Source organism: Thunnus albacares, chromosome 13 (assembly GCF_914725855.1).
Source record: "Thunnus albacares chromosome 13, fThuAlb1.1, whole genome shotgun sequence".
NCBI classification, from domain to species: Eukaryota; Metazoa; Chordata; class Actinopteri; order Scombriformes; family Scombridae; genus Thunnus; species Thunnus albacares.
Window position 1 is genome coordinate 27,147,420 of NC_058118.1, and position 20,787 is coordinate 27,168,206.

At 39.1% G+C, this 20,787-nt stretch overlaps 1 protein-coding gene across 1 annotated transcript; it reads right to left on the minus strand.

The window, feature by feature from the left end:
- Nucleotides 1-4,211: 4,211 nt before the first annotated feature.
- mpzl1l (myelin protein zero-like 1 like) lies at nucleotides 4,212-18,284 on the minus strand. Its single transcript, XM_044371038.1, has 6 exons — nucleotides 18,136-18,284; nucleotides 14,539-14,720; nucleotides 11,682-11,892; nucleotides 9,622-9,751; nucleotides 6,238-6,343; nucleotides 4,212-4,364 (listed from the first exon to the last, which is right to left on the minus strand). Exons 1-6 carry the CDS (start codon nucleotides 18,206-18,208, stop codon nucleotides 4,269-4,271), a joined length of 798 nt encoding a protein of 265 aa, XP_044226973.1. The 5' UTR covers nucleotides 18,209-18,284; the 3' UTR covers nucleotides 4,212-4,268.
- Nucleotides 18,285-20,787: the final 2,503 nt, after the last annotated feature.

Below are 20,787 nucleotides of genomic sequence, written 5' to 3' on the forward strand. Positions count from 1 at the left end.
TACGTGAGGCAACCTCTGTGTCATTGCCTGGGAAACTATTGGTAGCGTAACTCCTTTTAGGAATAACTTAGCAACAATGAATTAGCCTAACCTGAAGACGCAAAACAGAGAAATAGAGAACAGAGAAATGTGTGGCTGCTGATTTCACTGTGCACTCTGTCCCGTCACAAGGCGCGGGATGCAGCCTTCAGATCTGGACACACATTGGCACTGAGGGCAGCGAGGAGGAATCTGGAGGCTGGGATTAAAAGAGCAAAGGTGGAGTATGCTCTTAAAATTCAGGGTCATTTTTCCACCAATGACCCCCGGAACATGTAGGAGGGCATATAAACCATCATTGACTACAGCAAGAGAGATACTGAATGCCCCTGGGACCTGTCTCTCCCAGATGCCCCTTAACATATTCTATGCCCGCTTTGAAGCCTCCAACTCCTCCTCCAGCTCCAGGCTCACTGTTCCACCAGGTGAGCTTCCCCCTTAGTGTGTCTGCTGTGGACGTGAGGAGAACTCTGCAGCGCATCAACCCCCCGGAAAGCAGCAGGCCCAGACGATATCCCGGGAAGGGTGATGGGCTGTGGTGCCAGTGTGTCTTAAGACTTCCACCATCATCCCGGTGCCCAAAAGTACAGCAGCAAAAAGCATGAATGACTATCGCCCGGTGGCTCTGACCCTGATAATCATGAAATGCTTGGAGCGGCTCTTCATGGTCCACATAAGGAACAACATTGACATCAATATAGAGCCACTCCAGTACGCCTACAGGAAGAACCACTCTACATCGGACGCAGATCATCCCGTAGACTCTTGCCAATAAACTACTGCTGCGCAGATTAACACCTTCCCTTTGCAGATGGGACCTGGACTTTTTGACACACTGGCCACAGACTGTGAAAATCCACAGCATTTCGTCCTCCCCCATTACCCAAGGATGTGTCCTGAGCCCCCTGCTGTACACGCTATTCACATATGACTGCTCAGCCAAACACCCAGGCAGCCGTATTGTGAAATTTGCAGACGACACAGCAGTAGTGGGACTGATATCCCACAATGACGAGTCGTTGTACCGGCAGGAGGTGAAAGATCTGGTGGACCGGTGCGGGGAGAATAACCTCTGCATCAATGTGGGGAAGACGAAAGAGCTGGTCGTGGATTTTAGGAGTAAAAGCCACATTCCCTCCCCCCCGTTCATCAGTGGAGCAGCTGTGGAAATGGTCCACATTTCAAGGGACTTGAAGTGGACCATAAACACCTCCAACATCTTAGAGAAGGCCCACCAACGCCTTTATTTTCTTAGGAGGCTGAGGCAGGCCGGCCTCAATACCTCAGTGCTCTACAGCGTTCTACAGGTGTGTGGTGGAGAGTACACTCACCTTCTCCATCATCACCTGGTATGGGAACTGCTCTGCTGCTGACAGGAAGGCGCTGCAGAGGGTGGAGATCACCCGCAAGCAGCCTTCCTTCCATTGTGGACATCTATATCAGCAGGTGCAGAAGCAGTGCGACCCGCATCATGGGGGACCCTACCCACCCGGCCAATGGAGTGTTTTACCCCCCCCTCCCCTCGGGCAAGAGGCTGCGGAGCATTAAGACCAGAACAACTAGGCTCAAATGCAGCTTTTACCCAGAGGCTGTTAGACTGGTGAACTCCATGCCTCATTAAACACACTTTCACCGTTCTGCCTCTGTGCTGCTATCTGTCATGCTGCCATGTTATCATTACTTAACATGCTGCTCTGTTTTTAACGCTGCTCAGCTCTTTTTTTTTTTAATCCACTGCACTGCGGTATTGATTAAATATGCTTATAATTGTTACTTATTCTTAGTATAGGACTAATTATTAGACTTATTGCATTGTACGCTGCTGGACCTCTGCACAAATTTCGTTTCATGCGTAAGCATGCAAATGACAAAAATTAACCTTGAAATTTGATGTCCTGGTGGGATAATCTATTCTATCCAGCTATTTTGTTTCATGTGCGTAACGAGCTTTGCAGCCCTGCCAAGTTGCTACAGAGTCTTGTAAGGAACATTGTGAGCACAGCAGTGCAAGACAGACAAAGGCAATAATCAATACAGTAGAAAATGGTACAATCAGCTCTAATAAGGATCTAATCAGCAATACTTGCTGCTGGTGGGTGTCCAAAAAACATCTTAATTTTGTGGTTTTTGTACACACTGTTGACTAAAGAAAGCTTAATTCAAGCCATTTTGAATTTGACAGGCTCAACACCTCCTGCAGGCACTGTATTGAAGTTGGAGTGTCCGGTGACGAATGATTAAGACTAAAAAGAGAAAAAAGATTTAGCATGCCACCAACTGTCTAGACCTCTACAGCAAACTACTTTCCCTCTCTGGAAAGACATCCACAGCCATACCACACTGGAATGAGTTACAGTAAACAGCACTATATCTTACATGAGCAGGAAATATATACAAATATTGGTCGACACAATTATTTACTGCATTTTGGAATGACAAGCTGAAGCTGAAGGCGTTTAGACTGGTTGCAACACAAACATCATTCTCATAGATAAGCAAACCATTGACAAACAAAAATACAAGATAAATTTGGCTGTTAAATGCTTCAAGACAAAGGAAAACCATAAGATTTTTGGAATGTATTGTAAAGCTTAAAAGCATCTGTAAAGAACTTACCTAATATTACTGTTGACATTAGACATTTGGCCCATAATTTTGGAAAAAAAAAAAGCTTTACGTGATACATAGTTTCTAAAGAAAAAGGATGGATATTTTCATAATTATGATTGTTATGTTAGTAAATTGCATGCAAACAGTGTTTTAGCATTTATTTTGTCCCAACAAATGAGAGCTCCCAGATTTAAGAAAAAGAGATATTTCACCTCAGTGGAAAATTGTTTTGACGTGCGTATTTTTAAAAGTTACTTACTTAAAACTAAGTTGAAAAGAAAAGAAAAGGCCCAGGTTTATTATCATTAGCAGCAAACCTTTTATTTCTAAGTGCACCTAAAAAAAGCAAAAACATCTTGTAGTCTGATGCAAAAAAAAACCAGAAATCTTCCTGGGTTGCATCGTCTGTGTTATTATGCACTTTTAAAAAAAAATAAAGACGAGAGCAACCAAAATTTGGTTCATTATTTATAATTATATAAAATTCTGATAATAACCAGAAGGCAGAATAAAAAGGTTAAAGAACATGTTCCACTGAGGTAAAAATCAAAAGGGAGGCAACGTCTTTAAAAAAAAAAAAAAAAAAGGTACCACAACAACATGCCAGAACTTTACAGAAAAGTGAAGCATTCACAGTAATACAACGTCAGACGGCTTCTTCTGTTTTGCGACTCGTTGAGGAGTACCAACTTTAGCTTGTAGATGTCATTATAACTGCATGCAAAGTTACTGTAGGCAATGTAAAATCCAACTCTACATTATTCATCCCCCCTACTAAACAAGATCACCGCGTGGAACTGCCCGACGGGTGGAGACGAACTGAGCTTCAGCAGCTTGTTGCACCAGCTGTGTGTAAATTCAAACATAGTTTAGCTGAAATGTACTTTGGAAGTCCGGCAATAGTGTTATAGAAAAAAACAGGCTTCACCATAAAAGCGAGTTACAAAATTGAGTTGATACATAACTTGGAATTGGCATCTGTCTCGGTGTGTAATGCTGGGTAGACGTTGTACGGATTAAGCCTGAATTGATCCCCCACACAGCCAAATTTGGTCGTGTCTGCTGTCGTTTGACGTTCAGTTTGAGATCGTTTCAGATCCGGCTGTCGGATGTATTTCTGACAAGTTAGAAACTTTTGGACGACTGTCTTTCAGCTTGAGCATCACCACGATCCGATTTCTCACACCACTGCTTGTGCAACAAACTGCAGAGCTTAGATTTGTGTGTGTGTGTGTGTGTGTAGTCACAAAGCCACAAATATTAAAATAAAATTAAAATAAAAATATTTTTACATGTGGAATGATTTTGATGAAGGCGTTCTTATTTTTACTTTGAACCCTGTGTTAGAGAACAACTTCTTATCAACTTGGCTGATGTTACGGAGCAATGTATCGCCCGCTGGAGTGTTTCTTTTAGTGTTTATAATAATGCATATGGAAACATTGTTTTATTATCATTATGTTTTCAGAGGAGAGAAAAAAGAAACTGCATCAGTTTTGTCCCTGTTAAAATATCCCCACCCTTCCCAAGAGCAGCTGATAGAGAGGTCTGATACTTTACTGTGTTGTTTTGTGGGGGGTTTTTTTTTTTCTTTTCTTTTTTTGGTCCCCGGTTCCTCTTCAGTTTTTACGAATGTCTGCGTAGACCACTGGCTCCATCTTATGAAATGAGTTTTTGCTGCCTGAGTGATCCAACTGGGCGTATATCACCGGGCCCTGAAGCATACCAAGAGAAAGCAGAGTGGAAAAGAGAAGCAGTCAGTAACACACACAAATACATCCAGAACAATCACAACAAGACGCCAAGAACAGAGAAGAACCTTGATATAAGCAAAAGGCCTATGTCGTTCCACTATTACATCATTCTTGAACTCATGCTGATGGTTAAATGTTAATAAATGAACTCTCTAGTGTAAAAAAATTGCATTTTATAATTTTTATAGTTTCTGCATGGCAGATTAGTACTATTTTATGTTGCGAAAAAGATTATTATAGTTTTGCGCCTCACTGACTTAATGATTAGATGCCACAATTGATTCTCATGCATACAGCGGATTAAAGCTAAAACGATTAGTCGAATGAAAGAAAATTAATGTGCATTTTGATAATTGATTAATTCAGTCATTTTCAAGGAAAAATGCAAAATTATTGCTCCTAAAATGTGAGGTCTCAATGCTTTTCTTTGTCATATATGATATTAACTTGAATATTTTTGGATTTTGAGTTGCTGGTTAGATAAAATAATGAGTCTGAAAACATCATCTTGGGCTGTGGGAAATTATAATTAGTGTTTTTCAGTTTTCAGACCTCTTATAGATAAAAAATATGAAGTTTTCAGTTGGTCACAAACCTCAACTTCTACAGAAAACATGGTGAATGCTGCTGTTCAGTTGCATATTTGCATTTTTCCATGTGAAGTGAACAAAGACATGTGCAAATGTCCACTTGAATTGAGAGTCTTTCCAAGAAAATTAATGGTTATTTCGAGTTATATGCCTCCATGAATGAGAAAGCAGCAGCGGCATAAAGTAGAGGGTTTGAAGGACCTTTGGAATTAAGTCTTTCTGAGTTGTCTCTCTCTCACACACACACATACACACACACACAATCACTGCTTGTGACTGTCTCCCTGCTTGTTCCAGAGATGGAAAAAGGACAGACTGACCCAAAACTTTGAGATCTCATTAACTGGGCACTAGAAACTTCCAGGAAAACAGCGCATTTTCAAGAGTGACCTCGAGTCATCACAAATTTAAAAGGAAAAATATCACATTAAGGAAGTAATGATACAATTTAAAAAGGACATTTAAAACCACATACACTGTTTGGGAGCCAAATGAATGATAACTTGATATTTTGATCCATTTTTAAAGCCCTACAATGTGAATTTGTATACCAAAATATTACGCCACGATATTTCTTTATACTGCTATTATCTACTTATTTCATTTCATGTTGTATTGGGCAACATGTTATCGACTCTGGCGTTCAGACCGACATTAGCTCTGCATGACAAAACGTAGCCATGCAGAAAACAACGCGGGGTCGTCTGGCAAAAAAGTCGTTAACCTAATCACTAATCTGTAGCTCCAACTGGACTTCCTGGATTTTATTTCATTGCCTCACTGGTACCTTAAACAACACACTCCCAACAACGCAGCCCCTTGCGCTGTTTTAACACAGGGCTGTTTCCGGTCTTTAGTCTTGCATTTAGTGTTCAAATTTGATAGTTTGTTTTGCTTTGTGTCTGCTTGTATTCCCGCTGTTGTTTGTTTTATTGTTCATCTGATAGTTCTGGTACTTAAATATTCTTGTCACATGATCTTAAACTCTACTTTTGTATCATTTTGCAACTTTTTGTTTTGATAAGTGCTATATATATATATAAATTATTATAAATATTACCTTGTATTGAAGTTTTTTATTATTGTCTGAACCAAATACTGTACATACATTGTATGAGTGGGCAGTGATAAAGATATTGAGTATATTTCAGGTCTGTTTTGCTAAACAACATAGCCACATAAATGCAACACTCTCCCAGTGAAAGGGTGGCAGCCAGTGGATTTCTTGGTCCACCAGCTCCTACCTGTAGTGGACCCGAGGGACTGGTACACCTGGAGCCCTCCTGGCTGGACTCCACCTTCTTTCGTGGCTGCGGAGCCTGAGAGCTCACACTTTCCAAGGATGTACATCTAGTTTAGGGTTACGATTTGCCATGGTGTAGAGCAATCATTGGTGCACAGTCAAATGGAGACAAAGACAAATAATGGGACACGAGACAAAAATAAAACAATGAGAAATGAGCACATGGAACAAAGTTCATGGCAGCTCCCAGTGGTTTGGCAGAGATATTGAAAGCAGTGACACTGGGAGGAAACTAGAGGTGCAGTGATGGGATATACAGCGACATCAGACTGGTGCTGATGCAGCTTCCAAGTATTCGGCCTCAATTCCTAAAATAAAGCTACCACAATAGCTTTATTTTAGGAATTGAGGGCCAATACAATGTTAAAAGTTTGCAGAGGAAGGTCAACAGTTATCTATAGCTGATCTTCTGTCGGTGATATGGGCATTTCTTACTGTTGCTGTTTTTTGTTTGACAATTTAATCAAGAAAATAAACAGTAGATTAATCCATAATGAAAATAATCGTTAGCTGCAGCTCCGGTAATAACCAGAGTAATTGCTGAGATCTTAGAGTGTGGCAACATCGCTGAATATAGGCCCAACAGGTTAATAAACACGAGCAGTCATAGTTTACATTATTTTGGTAGATAGGGCTGATGGCCTGAACTATGAAAAAAATAAACCCTATGTCATAAAAAAGGGTTTTCTATAAGAAACGGTTAACTGTAACTTTCTCTGAATGAACTGTTTTGGAGTCTATGTTAAAATGAATGTTCAAAAGAAGAATATCTAACCTGTTGTGTTGTCTTCTCTCCATTTAATTAGTATGGTTTACAATTATTTTAATTGAAAATAGTTTTACAATGGTCAGGATATAACAACCAAAATAAATGACTTAATAAATTTGTACTTGGATCGATACTTTCATCAGTCAATCCGTTCAATTATTCAGTCCATGGACTGTTGTAAAGCATAACAATCAAACAGGTTATCAGTGCACCTCTAGCAAAGATACATAACATGTATAACAGCATGTACAGCAGGAGAGGCAGCGTCCTGGTGGAAGACTATTTCACTTACCTACATGAGCTTAATAATGAACTGTCAACTTTTTATGTTGCATCATTTCAAAGTGACTAAACACTCAAAACAATTTTGTTGACTAAACATGCTTCTTTAAAAAAAAAAAAAAAAAAGCTGGTTATGAAAAGCAAGTCTTGACAGAAACAACAATGGTTAGATGACATAGTGACAAGTTAATAGAAAGAAAGGCTGTGAAATTAGTCGTGTTAACACATTGAAATGGAAGAAAGTGACTGGCACCAGTGCAAAAAGCAACCCCAACGATCACCAGTACTTCAGCTCACAGGCTCAAACCATCCAACAGTCCGTTAAGAGCTGGCTTTAAAAGGCGTTTTCAAACCCGTAGTTCATTTGGTCCGAATCAGTAAACGAGTCAGTAATTTGGGGTGTTTTCCCCTTGGTTCAGTTTCTTTTCACACAGAATAAAATCCATGTGAACAGAAACACAGCACACAGCAAAGCACACCTGACCATGGGAGCCATTAAGCTTAAATTGAGGTCAGATCACGTTCCCGCCAACCTCAGTATGGTTGTTTTCGTCTGAACCTGAGTATGATTGCTGTGTTCAAATCTACCCAAATGAATCTCACCAAGGCGGAAAACAAACCAGACTCCGATTCAACCAGACAAAAAACACGCAGGACTGAAAACGCCATTAAATAAGTCTTAATGCTAAATTCAACGTCCGTAACATCTCTCAATATATGGTTATCTCTCTCAAACAGAGCATGCGAGGTAGAAATGGTCAAACTACCTCAAGCATACACAGGAAACTAAATCTAGTTTTTGACAATGTCTTAAACAAACATGTTAATAATTAGTAACACATCACAAACAGCCCGAAACACACAGCTTTTTCTTCACAGGTTAACGTAGAGAGAGAGAGAGAGAGAGAGTGAACCCTTCTCCCATGCAGAGAGAGTTAGAAAGTGTTATGGTCTGATTATTTAATCTCTGAGTTAAAATTAACTTGAAAAGAAAATAAAGATTCAGGGAACAATCACACGGGGCATAAAATCAATCTGTGAAACTTTAACAACATCAAATGTCATTTACATTTAAGCTTCACATGCTGAATGCTTAAATGTGAGCTGTGAAATACTGTATGTAGATAATGAGGACCCAACTGCATTGCTTACACTACTGCTACCTTATTTACAATATTAAACCTTATACTACGATTATAACCATTACAAATATAGCTGAATAATCCCAAAGCCAACGAGAATACTCGATTCTGATTGAGGTGTGTATTATTTTCAGATAACTAACTAACTCTGAGGATTATTGTCAGACATATTGCTGCATATTGCTGTTACTAAGAGCCATGTGGAAGAACAAAGGTCATCTTTCCTTAATACTACTGTTGAAGTAAACATCTCCTGTAGCTTATCTCCTGTCTCCCGTAGGATGGTAGCCGACGCCTTATGTAATATTGATGCGCGGAAAATCAACAGGTGATGACAAACTGGAAACATTTGCTTTTAAATCTTCAGCATAGTTAATTTCTGAATACATAACTCATATTTTCAGTCTCAGCATTACCTCTGGCATCATTCCTACAGTTTGGAGGACTTCCTCCTCTCCATAAAGGTGGTAGCAAATCTGAATTAAATAATTATTGTCCAATCTCTAAACTATCCTGTCTTGCAAAAATACTTGAGTCGCTTGTTAATGAATAGTTGAAATCGTTTTTATCCATTTCAGTCTGGCTTCAGGCCTTAGCATAGCACTATTTCTGCTACTTCTTTAGTTATTAACAATGTAGTCTTACCATTAGATAACAAAAAAACACTTTGGCTTTTTATTGATTTAACAAAAGCTTTTGACACAGTTGACCACTCTGCTTTTACAAAGACTTTCTTCTTTGGGTTTTGAAGCTACTGTTATGAAGCTATTGCTGCCTGTGTTTTCAGAAGAATCTCTCTGATAGGTCGCAGTGTATCAGAATAGGTAATATTCAGTCCTCTTTTCTCTCCATTACAAAGGGAGTTCTCCAAGGTTCTGTCCTTGGACCAGTTTTATTCAGTATTTATAAAAATAATACTACCTCTTCATTGTACAATTGTAACTTCCATCTATATGCAGATGATGCAGTCCTTTATTCCTGTGCAGATTCTATTCATGCTGCCATTCAAAATCTGCAGTTATCAATTATCCTCCTTCAAAAACACCTTCTTTAATTGAAACTGTATTTTTTTAAAAAAAAAAGTTCTATGGTGCAGCTGTGCAGCTGGAAACACATAATAGAGCACACTTACCCTTCATAATCATGGCGGTTGTGAATCATCCTCATGACAACGCAGGCAGCTACGGCAATGAGGACGAGGAGAAATAAAGCACCGCAAACTGCTCCAACTATGATGGGAGTTTTGCTCTGCGGGAGAGATTCTGGACACAATAAACACAAAAGGAACAACATTCATGCTTGGTTTAAAAACATCAAGTTGATTTTTCAAAAAACACAAACAATTACTGCCGAAAAGCCTCGTGACTGTTATGGTGGATTGCTCTCCAAGGCTTTTTGAATCTCTAACACTGAGTTTCTGTATTTAAAGTTACATTTTTTCATTGAGTAACTTGATATTATTCAACTTTGTTTGTTTAGGAAAAATACAACGGCGGCTCTTTGTGACAGCTGAAAAAAAGTCAGTCAAACATATTTTGATAAACAAACAAATGTGTTTTATTTTGCATGTAATATACTCCCACCTGGAAGGTGGGGCCAAAATATAACATGCCAACACATGCACATGTTAGCTTCATGCAAATGAAAACAAACAAGAACAATGCATCTGATTAACATATCTGAGTAGGAAAGGCTTTTATATTTTGATTACACCAGATCTCACAGTGCCAATACCGGTGAGGTGTGGAGGTGAGATATTAAACTGAAGCTGCAAGTGTCCAGAAACGGATGAGAGTCAATTCAAGCTAAGATTAGGCTTAAAAGGATCACAGGTGCCCATATGAACCCCCAAGGGATGGGAGCCAGAATCCACAGTGTGTCATTTTAAACAAAAATGCTTTTTAAAGTTTTTTTTAATCGACCTGTTGCTTAATGTTCTCTGGACAGCAAAATTCATCCCTCGTTGACATTTAAGAGCTCTACATCCAACTGAGACATGTACTTTTCTCCCTACATGCACTTTAACGCAGTGTTGCACAACTGCTAACTGCTTGCTCTTTTTTGTTTTTTTTTCTCTTGGAATTTATATGTTTTTATCTTTTTTTTTTTTAAAGGGAATTTTTACATGTACAGTATATCTTTATCCTTTCTGTTGTTGTTGCACTGCTGTGAGCTGGGAGGAGCAGCATTTTGTTTTTTTTGTGTATGCAAATAAACAAGAAAATGAGAAACTAAATCTTGAAATCTTGAAAAAAAATCTTATATGAGGCTTCAGCAATCTGAGTTAGTCTTATCAAGTTGATATCTGCCACTTTTACAGTATTTTTAGCATCAAAATCCCTGTTGTGGGGCCCGTCCTTTCATCCCAGTTTAGTTAAACTGGTTTTAAAATATTAAAACAAGGCTGGTAACAGTTACAAAACTGGGTCAAGAAAAATGCAACTAGTTTTTTAGGGCAGCCATATGGCCCTTTATAAAGCTTTATAAAGCTTTTTTTATGTTTTCCCATAGATGCAAAATACTTATTGTTCCTGGACTTCTTAGTCCAACACAAATTTCCAAATTTCTCTGTCTTGTACCACTTTGAAATTTCATGTTTTTAAATTAAACCATGTCAAGCGTCAATTTTATTAGTGTGTTTTAATAGTTTAAATGGAACATTTGGAGCAACGTGGCTGATGATCTGGGAGTAAACTGAGATTTAAAGAAGATTTAAAAGGTGATACACTTTGGTTTAAAGCTAGATTTAAAGCTTCGGTGCAGCAGCATTTTAAGATAATCTAGGTTTTTTCTTAAAATTCTAGGTGGTGTAAGCTACCTTATGTGTCCAAAATGTCAGTACATAGTCAGGAGAACCCAAATTACTGAAAACCCAATCAGCCAACTGCAGTCGATGACCAGATCAGAGTAAAGTTGCCTAGAAACGTAACAGGTTCAGCACAATGAGAGACACTGCAGGCTCAGATTGCTCTATACAGCAGTCATATTATCCAATCAGCATGTATGACAGTGAGTGGGTGTACACAATGGGCCAAGGCCACAGTCCTGCTCATAACATGGCAAAGAGAAGCAGGTACATTTAAAAAAAAAAAAAAAAAAAAGCATCATCCTTAGAGTATCCAGAATGTATCCAACAAACAAATTAATCAGTTGTCAACCTTGAGGCATTAATGAAAACATCTGAACATTCACCTTTCAGAACAACCCTGAGCTCTGTTCGAGCCTGTGTCCCCTGTACGTCTGGCGGGTTCTTCACGTCACAGAAGTAGGTGCCGTTGTCACTGAACTGAGCAGAACTCAGCTGTATAGAAGCGTCCCTCTTGTTTATGTCTCCAATAAACTGCACTCTGTCTTTGAACTCAGCTTGTCCTGGGAATCCTTTCCCATTGGAAAAGTAGAAAATCTGCAAAGGGAAGAGATTGGAAATAAAAAAAAAAAAAAGCAGCACTCTGCTTCATAGTATCAATAAGACATCGATACTGTAGTTATAAGACAACAATGAAGCGCATGATCAAGTCAAGAAAATTGAGCAAGAGTGGACAATCTTCTCTCTGTGAATCTCTTTCTGTGTCTGAGTCACAGCAGCACATATAAGTTGACTAACATGGCTGTTTTTCTGTTTTGATGGAAAATGTGAATGTTGGGATTTTTTTTCTTTCTTTTTTTTTTTTTTTTTACAACTAGTTCAGCACAGCGCTGCTCCCCACAGCATCCTCACACATCTAGCATTGCTGAGTAAGTGAGCTGACGGTGCTGTGAATAAAAATAAAAACATAAAATCTAAGTATCTTCGACACTGATCTGACTTTGGATGATTCATGGAGTCAGAAGCCAGCTTGTGTGTTTTTGTGGTCTCGTGACTTTCAGCGGTGTCAGCTGTGTAAACAGAGCTCTGACGAAAGGTTTCTATTTTAAAGATTTGTTTCCTGTAGTCTGATGATAACTGTTTTTATATCGCTTTCACACAACAGTGACAGGAAGAACACAGAGTGCCTGATATTGATATTGAGCTGTGAAATCTGCTAGCATTTGTCAACTGAAGCCCCTTTCAGTCACGCATCCCTCTACGTTAATTTAACAATTTAACGTGTTAGAAAAAGCACCGGAGTCATTTAAAAGTCATGAGAGGAATCTCACACTAGGTCAGAGCTGTAATGTTTCCGCATCGCTGTCAACACGGAACAAGTCTGAACTGAACGCCATCAGATTAATGAAAACGCTTCATCATCACGGTGTAAAACATGCAGATAGAAATGTGAGTCTTGTTTCTCCTGAGATCTAAAGAACAAACTAATAAAACACTATTAAAGAGATATCAGATCAGTCTATAAAAACTATTGTTCTCCTCATGATGCAATCGGGGCAAAAGAGGTTAAAAAACCCTTTTAACCACCATAATAATCTGAGCAGCACTATTATTAAAAAAAAACTGTTTGCATGTTAAATATTTCTTTAATTTTAGAATAAAATATGATTTGATTTGTACACAAGGATATTCACATATTGTAAAAACACTTTTACCTAAACATACTCAGTTATACAGAAAGTCAAAGTGAACAAAAGCTTCTGCGGGAGAGGCAGGTAGGTAGAAAATAATGAGGAAGGAAAAGTTACTACAAAAAAAAAAGAAAAAGAAACAACATGTGAGTAAATAGGAGTTCAATGAATATCGGTTTAACGCCCTGTCTTTAATGCTTGTGTACGTGTGTTGGATATTATAAAGAATCGGCTCTCTAATATCATTTAATAATGAAATTGATGCAGAAATGCGTCAGTGGATTCATTGAGAGAAGCGGAGGCTCCCGATGGTCATTAATTAAGGCTTCAACAACTGAATAAGTTTTAAAATCCATCAGTCATGCAGCCTGTGAAAGGACAAAAACAGTTTTCTTTGCTATCATGACATTTTAACTTCAAGCTCTCTCTCTTTCTCTTTGTCCCTAATCCCTCTCCGCACCAGGTGCCAAACATAACGTGAGCAGGCAGCTCTTTCTGTAAATGTCATGTCTCTGACTGACAAAAACACATCTCTTAAACGGACGGATGAAGCAAGCGATGCTTAATGTTCCATACATGAAAATGTCTGAATCGTTGACTGCATGTATCTGTGCTGGCATGACTGCCCTGCAAATTAAAAAGCCTGTGGCAATGTCAGGCAGTCCCCCCCCGCCCTGCCTGCCTGAGAAGGTATTGTGGATATGACCCGCAGTCTTCCCCGCCCTACAAACTTTCTTTGCTCCGCACGATCAACTGTTTACATTTCACTCCAAGTACAAACACAATGAAGAAAGTGAAGGTGATGTGAAGCTCAGTCCTCTAGAGTACCTACTGATGTTTTTTTTTATACTGTGTGTGTGTACAGCGTCTCAGATTAGGACTCTAACAGAATCACAATCATTTCTACTATCAGTTATGTTCGTTACAGCTGACTGAGACAGTTTTAGCACTTGACAGTGAATTTTGATTGTTTGAAAACAACATCTGCGGTAATCACCAGCATCGTGAATCATGTTGTCAGAAACAAATCCGTTTACTCGCTCTGAGTGGGAGGCCCCAAATATAAACACTGTATGAAAATCCTGCAGCTCTCATGTGAAAACCAGAGTTTACAAACAGCTTTGTGCTGTAAGAAATAGACAGGAACACTAAAACAAACATCAAATTATTATGCTCAAGCCAGACAGATAAGATAAATAGATGAAAACAAACTCAAAAAAGTATCTATATATAATATAAAAGCATATAATATAAGCATAAAAACCTCACTAAAATAAAAGAAACAAATGATTAAAAGTGCAGGATATTCAAAACAACAAGATCTTTTTTTTAAAAATACACAAAGTAAATAAATATCTAGCATTAGCATTGTGCTAAAAAAGAAACAACCAAACAATAACTGTAGCCTGCTGTATATGAAACCGTGTTATCAGCATGAGGAGCATCTGAAGCCTTTTTCCTTCATGTATCAGTGCAGCTACAACAATCGTAGGAAAACATCCTGGAGCTGTGGGAAATCTTCCCTCAGCGGATACGGCCGACGAGGACTTACCACGTACGGAGCTTTGAAGTACTGACTGTCGGGCTGATTGGACTGAAAAGTCCAGGTTACTGAGGTGGAGCTGGTGACGACTGCGTAGGTTTGGAAGGTGCATCGGAGGACCCCCGTGGTGCCGTTCTCCATCATCACTTCGGGTTCAGTGTGTACGTCGATTGCCGACGTAGGTTTTGTGACTGTTAATAAACGAGAGGGATAAAAATACATTAGATACGGTAAGATAACATGAAAAATATGAACACACCATTTATTACTGTTATGGAAAAGGACAAACTGGAAGGAAGAGCTGATAGTCGGACACAATGACACAACTAAGTAGAGCGTCACCACATCAGGGCTGCGACTACCCATTACTCTTTATTATTGATTGATCTGCTGATTATTTATTTGGTCAATAAATAGTAAGAAACACATTTTCCTATTCACTTGAATGGGAAAGTGTGTCCAAACTTTTGACTGGTATTGTATATCTCTATCTATTTCTATTCCTATCATATAAAACTATGAAAACCAGCAAATATCACATTTAGAGGCCAAATGAAAGCTTGAACCTGTGAATTTTGGGCATTTTTTTGCTTAAAAAAATACTTTCTTAAACAAGTGATGAATTATCAAAGTGGTTACCGACTAATTTTCTGTCAACTGACTTATTGATTATTATATTATTGATTATACATATCACCAAAGACTTGAAAGCAAAGAGGTGTACACAACTTAGGAATAAATCTGTGCACACAATATAATGATAGATATCATTTAATAATTTGTTCAGTTTACTTAATTTATTCCCACAAATGAATATCTTTAATTTTATTTAGGGCTGCAATTTAAGATTATTTTTGATTATTTGATTAATCTGTTGATTATTTTCTCGGTTAACTGTTTAGCCTATGAAATGTTTTTAAAAAGTAGTGAAAAAGAGCCCACTGTGATGATTTAAATTTGCTTGTTTTGTCTGAATAAACAGTCCAAAACCTTAAGATGTTCAGCTTACTGTCATATATGACAAAGAATAACAGCAAATGGTCACGTATGAGAACCAGAACATGTTTTGGGGTTTTTGCTGAAACGATTATTCGATTATCAAAATAGTTGCACAGTACAAATCTGCCAAATGATGACATGCACCCTTGTTTCTCGGTCCTGATGTGATCACAACATTCCTGACTGTAAACACTATTCTAATGTTACATTTTCTGGTGCAGGTGTGTCTAACACTACTGTAAGAAATGACGGTGACAGATACTGGGTATAGTATACAGGTAAAAACTTTCTCTCTTGCAGAACAGGATTTAAAAATGTAATTTAATGTGTGATAATGCTTAACGTCACACAGAGACTGAACACTGTGTCTTGGACAGATTACTGCCAAGGCCTGTCACAGATGACTGATTAATAATTTGCCCAGGACAGCTTTCAGTGGGGCATGTTTGATATTACAGTCACCTTAAGAGTTTTGTTTAATATTTCTGAAATATCAAATCGCAACCTTGGTAAACGCAGACACGTGACTTTCACTTCTGTTCTCTTAATAAAAGGATCTATTGGACTGTAAATTCAACAGCAGCAAACCCGCATGACTCCTCTGGACACAATAATAATTACACCCAACTCTCTCTGAAGGCATATTATTCTGTGGAGATTCAGACTCCAGAGATTAATGTGCACTAAAAATAAGACAAACAGACAGAAATTGGCATTAACCGGTCTGTATTCAGTTGAAGATAATTTCACAACACAAAGAGGAAGGATGCGTTGTCATCCATTTCCTCCTGTCTGGTCTTATTATTCTGAGATTCAACAAGGTAGTCCATTTCTCCAAATTTCAGGGTACTGCTATTCAGCATTTCAAAAGGTCTTTATAGTGATTCAGCAATTACTCTAAATACTCTAAGACAGTACTTTTTTTTTGACATTTCATGCACTTCCAGACAGATAATGCCACACAGTTTCTCTGTCTGGGGCTATTTACAACGGCTGAGAACATATTAAATTGTATTTTAAATGGATGTATAATGTGGATATTAATTGTATGAGTTAAAGTTCACAATTTCTCATGCGTGTCTTAAAAAACAACAGTCAGGTGCCCGTATGAACACTGAAAGAGTTTTTCCTCACTGTAATCATTCCTCCTGTTCATACAAGATCCCCTTCAAATGTGCTTTCGGTGTAAGTGATGGAGGCCAAAATCCACAGTGTGTCCACACAGTCACTTAAAAGTTTATCTGAAGTTTATATGAGGCATCAGCAGTCTGAGTTAGTCATATCAAGCGGATATCTGCCACATTTATGGTATTTTTAGCATCAAATCCCCTCTTTGTGTTTCCTCGGACGGTGTTTCCCTGTTGAGCTGCGGTGGAAGAATAGTAACAAAAAAAGGAACACTACCACTAAAAGCACTAAAAACACTAACGCTAAAGATATCCACTTGATTTGAAGCTTCATATTAGCTTCAGATAAACTTTTAACTAAATGTTTGTGGATTTCGTCCGCGTCATAAGTGCATTATGAAGGGATCTCCTAATGGTCAGTATAAACAAGAGGAGAAAAAAAACTGCTTCAATGTTTATTTGGCCACCAGAATGTTGTTTTAAGACAGACTTGAAAAATTGTGAACTCATCCTTTAATGTGACAGATTTGGACAGTTTGGATAGCTAACCATTAGCAATAACGTAAATGTTAGTAGCAGTGACACGTAGTTGTTGTGCTTACTGTCCTTGTATGAATGTGAATCTGGTTATCTAAACACAAACTCTAAACAAAATCATGTGCGCACAGTTACCTAAAGTTGAGCTCATAGTGATAAATGAAGGTAAGTTAACTCTCTGCGTCAGGAAACCAACAAGGAAATGAGATGTTATCTGAGGCAAGTAAAGGTGGGGAGTCGGGCTACCTGCAGAGCTGATGCGTTGGCACTGTGTGTTCACAAAACAAACTAACTGCTATTTAACACTAAGAATACAGACGAATAACGTTGTAAATGACTTGAAATAGTGTTAACTGTGTGTCCTGGTTAGCGTAGTCACTAACAAACCCCAGACGACACGCCTAACGACACCATTAATCAGATATCTTGCACTTTTATGTGGCTTTGTTGATCGGCTAAAGTACCTGCATGGTAGCACACACTTAAACATTTGTCCCTATTCCCTCTCAGAACACAGACATTTTCTGTACAAGATACTATTCAATTCGGTATAACTCTTGCATGCTCAGTAATTCTTATTTGAGTTAAATATTAAGGTGTTAGCCTCTTTTATTTACGGTAAGTCCTACTATCATTGTCCACACAGCGACACTGCCGTAGGGCGGTAGCCTCCAATCTGTGCAAAAGCTTATTCACATTTTAGTGCATTTAACTGTTGAAAAAAAATATATCTACACTGATTCGCCCCAATATGCAAAAGAAGGCTCTAAGTAGCTGTCCAGAAATGTGTTAGATTTCGTCTCTATCAGTGAGAACGAACATTAATTAGCAGGATTGTGAACAGAGGTTTGGCTAGCTAACCTGATGTCCCACCTAAAATAATGAGCTCCAAATCAAACATTTCAAAATCAAAATTCAACCCCGCCCGGGCTTTTGCACTCACCTAATAGAACACATAGAGTAAATCCAGTCAATAAGACACGCCTGCAGGTGACATTTGGCAGTTTTATCTCCATTATCTTCTTGTAAACAGGAGTAACGTTAGTTCAGCTCTTTTTTTCACTAACTGTCGTCCCGAAGCTTTTCTTCTTCGTGGAATGTTCCTGCGGCGAGATACGTGGTTCATAATGCGTCTGCTGCCCCCTACAGGAAGTACAGGTACTACAGGTACTAAAAGGAATTGCTGCTGCCTCACATTTTAGCAGTGGTGGAAGAAGTATTCATTTACTTAAATAAAAAGTACAGCAAAGTAAAAATACTCCATTACAAGTAAAAGTTCTGCATGAAAAATCCTACTTGAAGATCTCCCCCAGACATGTATTAAGATATTTAAAAATATTCTGCTTGAAACAACAGTACATAATAAATTTAATTTGTACCGCACTTTTCATTCATAGTGAAACTCAAAGTGCTACTGTATTAATAACTGAGAACACACAACATAAAGAAAATAGTGCTGAGAATTAAGATGAAAAAGCCTCCCTGAAAAGAAAGGTTTTCAGGCCTAGGGTCTCTGCTGCCCTCAGATGGTTAGCAAGGCTGTTTCACAAGCGTGGTGCAGCAGAGCAGAAGGCTGAATCCCCCATGGGCTTAGTACTGGGGGCCCGGAGGAGCCAGCTGCTGACAGATCTGAGAGTGTGGGTGGAGGTTTGTGGTGTGATCAGTTCCTGTTGTTTGGGAGGCACATGTCAGTTGATGGATTAATATGTGAGTAGCAGGAAGGAGACAGGGAGCCAGTGCAATGAAAACAGAATTGGTGTTATATGTTTCACTCTCATCAGGATCCTGGCAGCGCTGTTCTGAATATACTGGAGCTTCTGGATGCTCCTGCCAGGGATCCCTGTGAGGAGCACATTGCAGTCCAAGTTTCTCTGCATTTGACAGGGTGTTGCAGATGCAACACTGAAGGACTATGTTAGGGATATTGCTGTAAACTGCTGATGTGTTTCATATATGCCATTATAGCGCTAAACACTTGTCGATGTAAATGCAACAAAACAATGCTTAACACAAACAGCCCAGGACCGTATACAAAAGCAACGCTACAAATAGAGCTGTTATACTGGCTAAACAAATGACAAGCATGGTAAGAAATAAAGCAAAGTGTAACGGGAATAAATGATATGGTCTCACCAACTTTGTAATACTTTCCCACAGGAAATATGATTAGAAAGGAAAAATACAATACAAACCACTTCTGAATTCCATTTTAATTTTAACTCCACACTTTTCTTTTTCGCATATCCTCCGCCGAGCAGGGCCACTCTCCTGAGGCAGTGGATTAGCTACCAGGGAATGACAACATGCCAGACAGCCGCACAGTCAGGCTGTCACCATTTGATTTACACATAGGCTAATCAACTCCTAACTGGATCACATTGGACTGCAGGTACATGTAATTTAGGATAGAGTGTGAACTCACAGGGCTTTTGACAGGCAGCGATATCATGTCCCTCTGGTAATGAAGGAGAGAGGAGTATTAATCTCATTGGCCCCTGGTAGCTCTGTGATGCTAACTGTGCACAATGATGGAGGCTCGGGAGCCAAACTTTTGTGCTTTGCTAATTTGATCAACAGCTGACTGACTCTGGAGTTGCCAGTTAATCCAAAGTAACCCCAGTGCAAGTGTCATTTCATCAACCCAAATTAACAGTTCAGTCAGCCAACCCACGTGGAATAGATTATTATTTAAATGTAGAGTATGTACAGCATTAGTGGTTGGCATCTAGGCTCTGACCTCATTGCAACAGGAAGTGGGGAGCAACATTACTAACATCCTCCCTTATGGGAAGATAGACTTCAAAGTCTACAGGTGGATGCTTGGGTGGAGGTGAAACTTTTGAAACTTTATAGGAACGCAGCAGTAAACATGTGAGCGGTCTGGCAGCAGGCATGCAGCAAAGCACTGACAACTTAAATACGTTGCCATGATTATAAGGGAGATAGATAGATAGATAGATAGATAGATAGTCTTGTGTAATCTTATGTATAAGAATACACAGGCTGTAGAAATGGCCCAGTGACTTTCAACACCCCAGAGATAAGCAGACTGTTTCCGGTATAAACACCGACCTTGTCTGGACCAGTAGTCCTCATGGGGGCAAAATCCTGGTCCTAATGAGGCAAAATGTCATTTCTGAGGTCTTGGTTAAGGTTGGGGGATTGGTGTAAATTGAGGTTAGGCTAAGGTTAGGGATAGGGTTTGGGGTTAGGATGTTCATAACGAACGGAAGTCAATACGTCTTAACAAGTACAGCTGCACAAACTTGTATGTGTGTGTGTGATGAGTCCCTGTAGGAGACGACATAATGGCGTATGGCGGGGCTTAGTACTGGGGGCCCAGAGGAGCAAGCTGCTGACAGATCTGAGAGTGTGGGTGGAAGTTTGTGGTGTGATCAGTTCCTGTAGGTAGGGAGGCACATGTCAGTTGATGTATTTATATGTGAGTAGCAGGAAGTTGTAGTCAATCCTGAAGCCAGTGCAATGAAAACAGAATTGTTGTTATATGTTTCACTCTCATCAGGATCCTGGCAGCGCTGTTCTGAATGTACTGGAGTTTCTGGATGCTCCTGCCAGGGATCCCTGTGAAGAACAC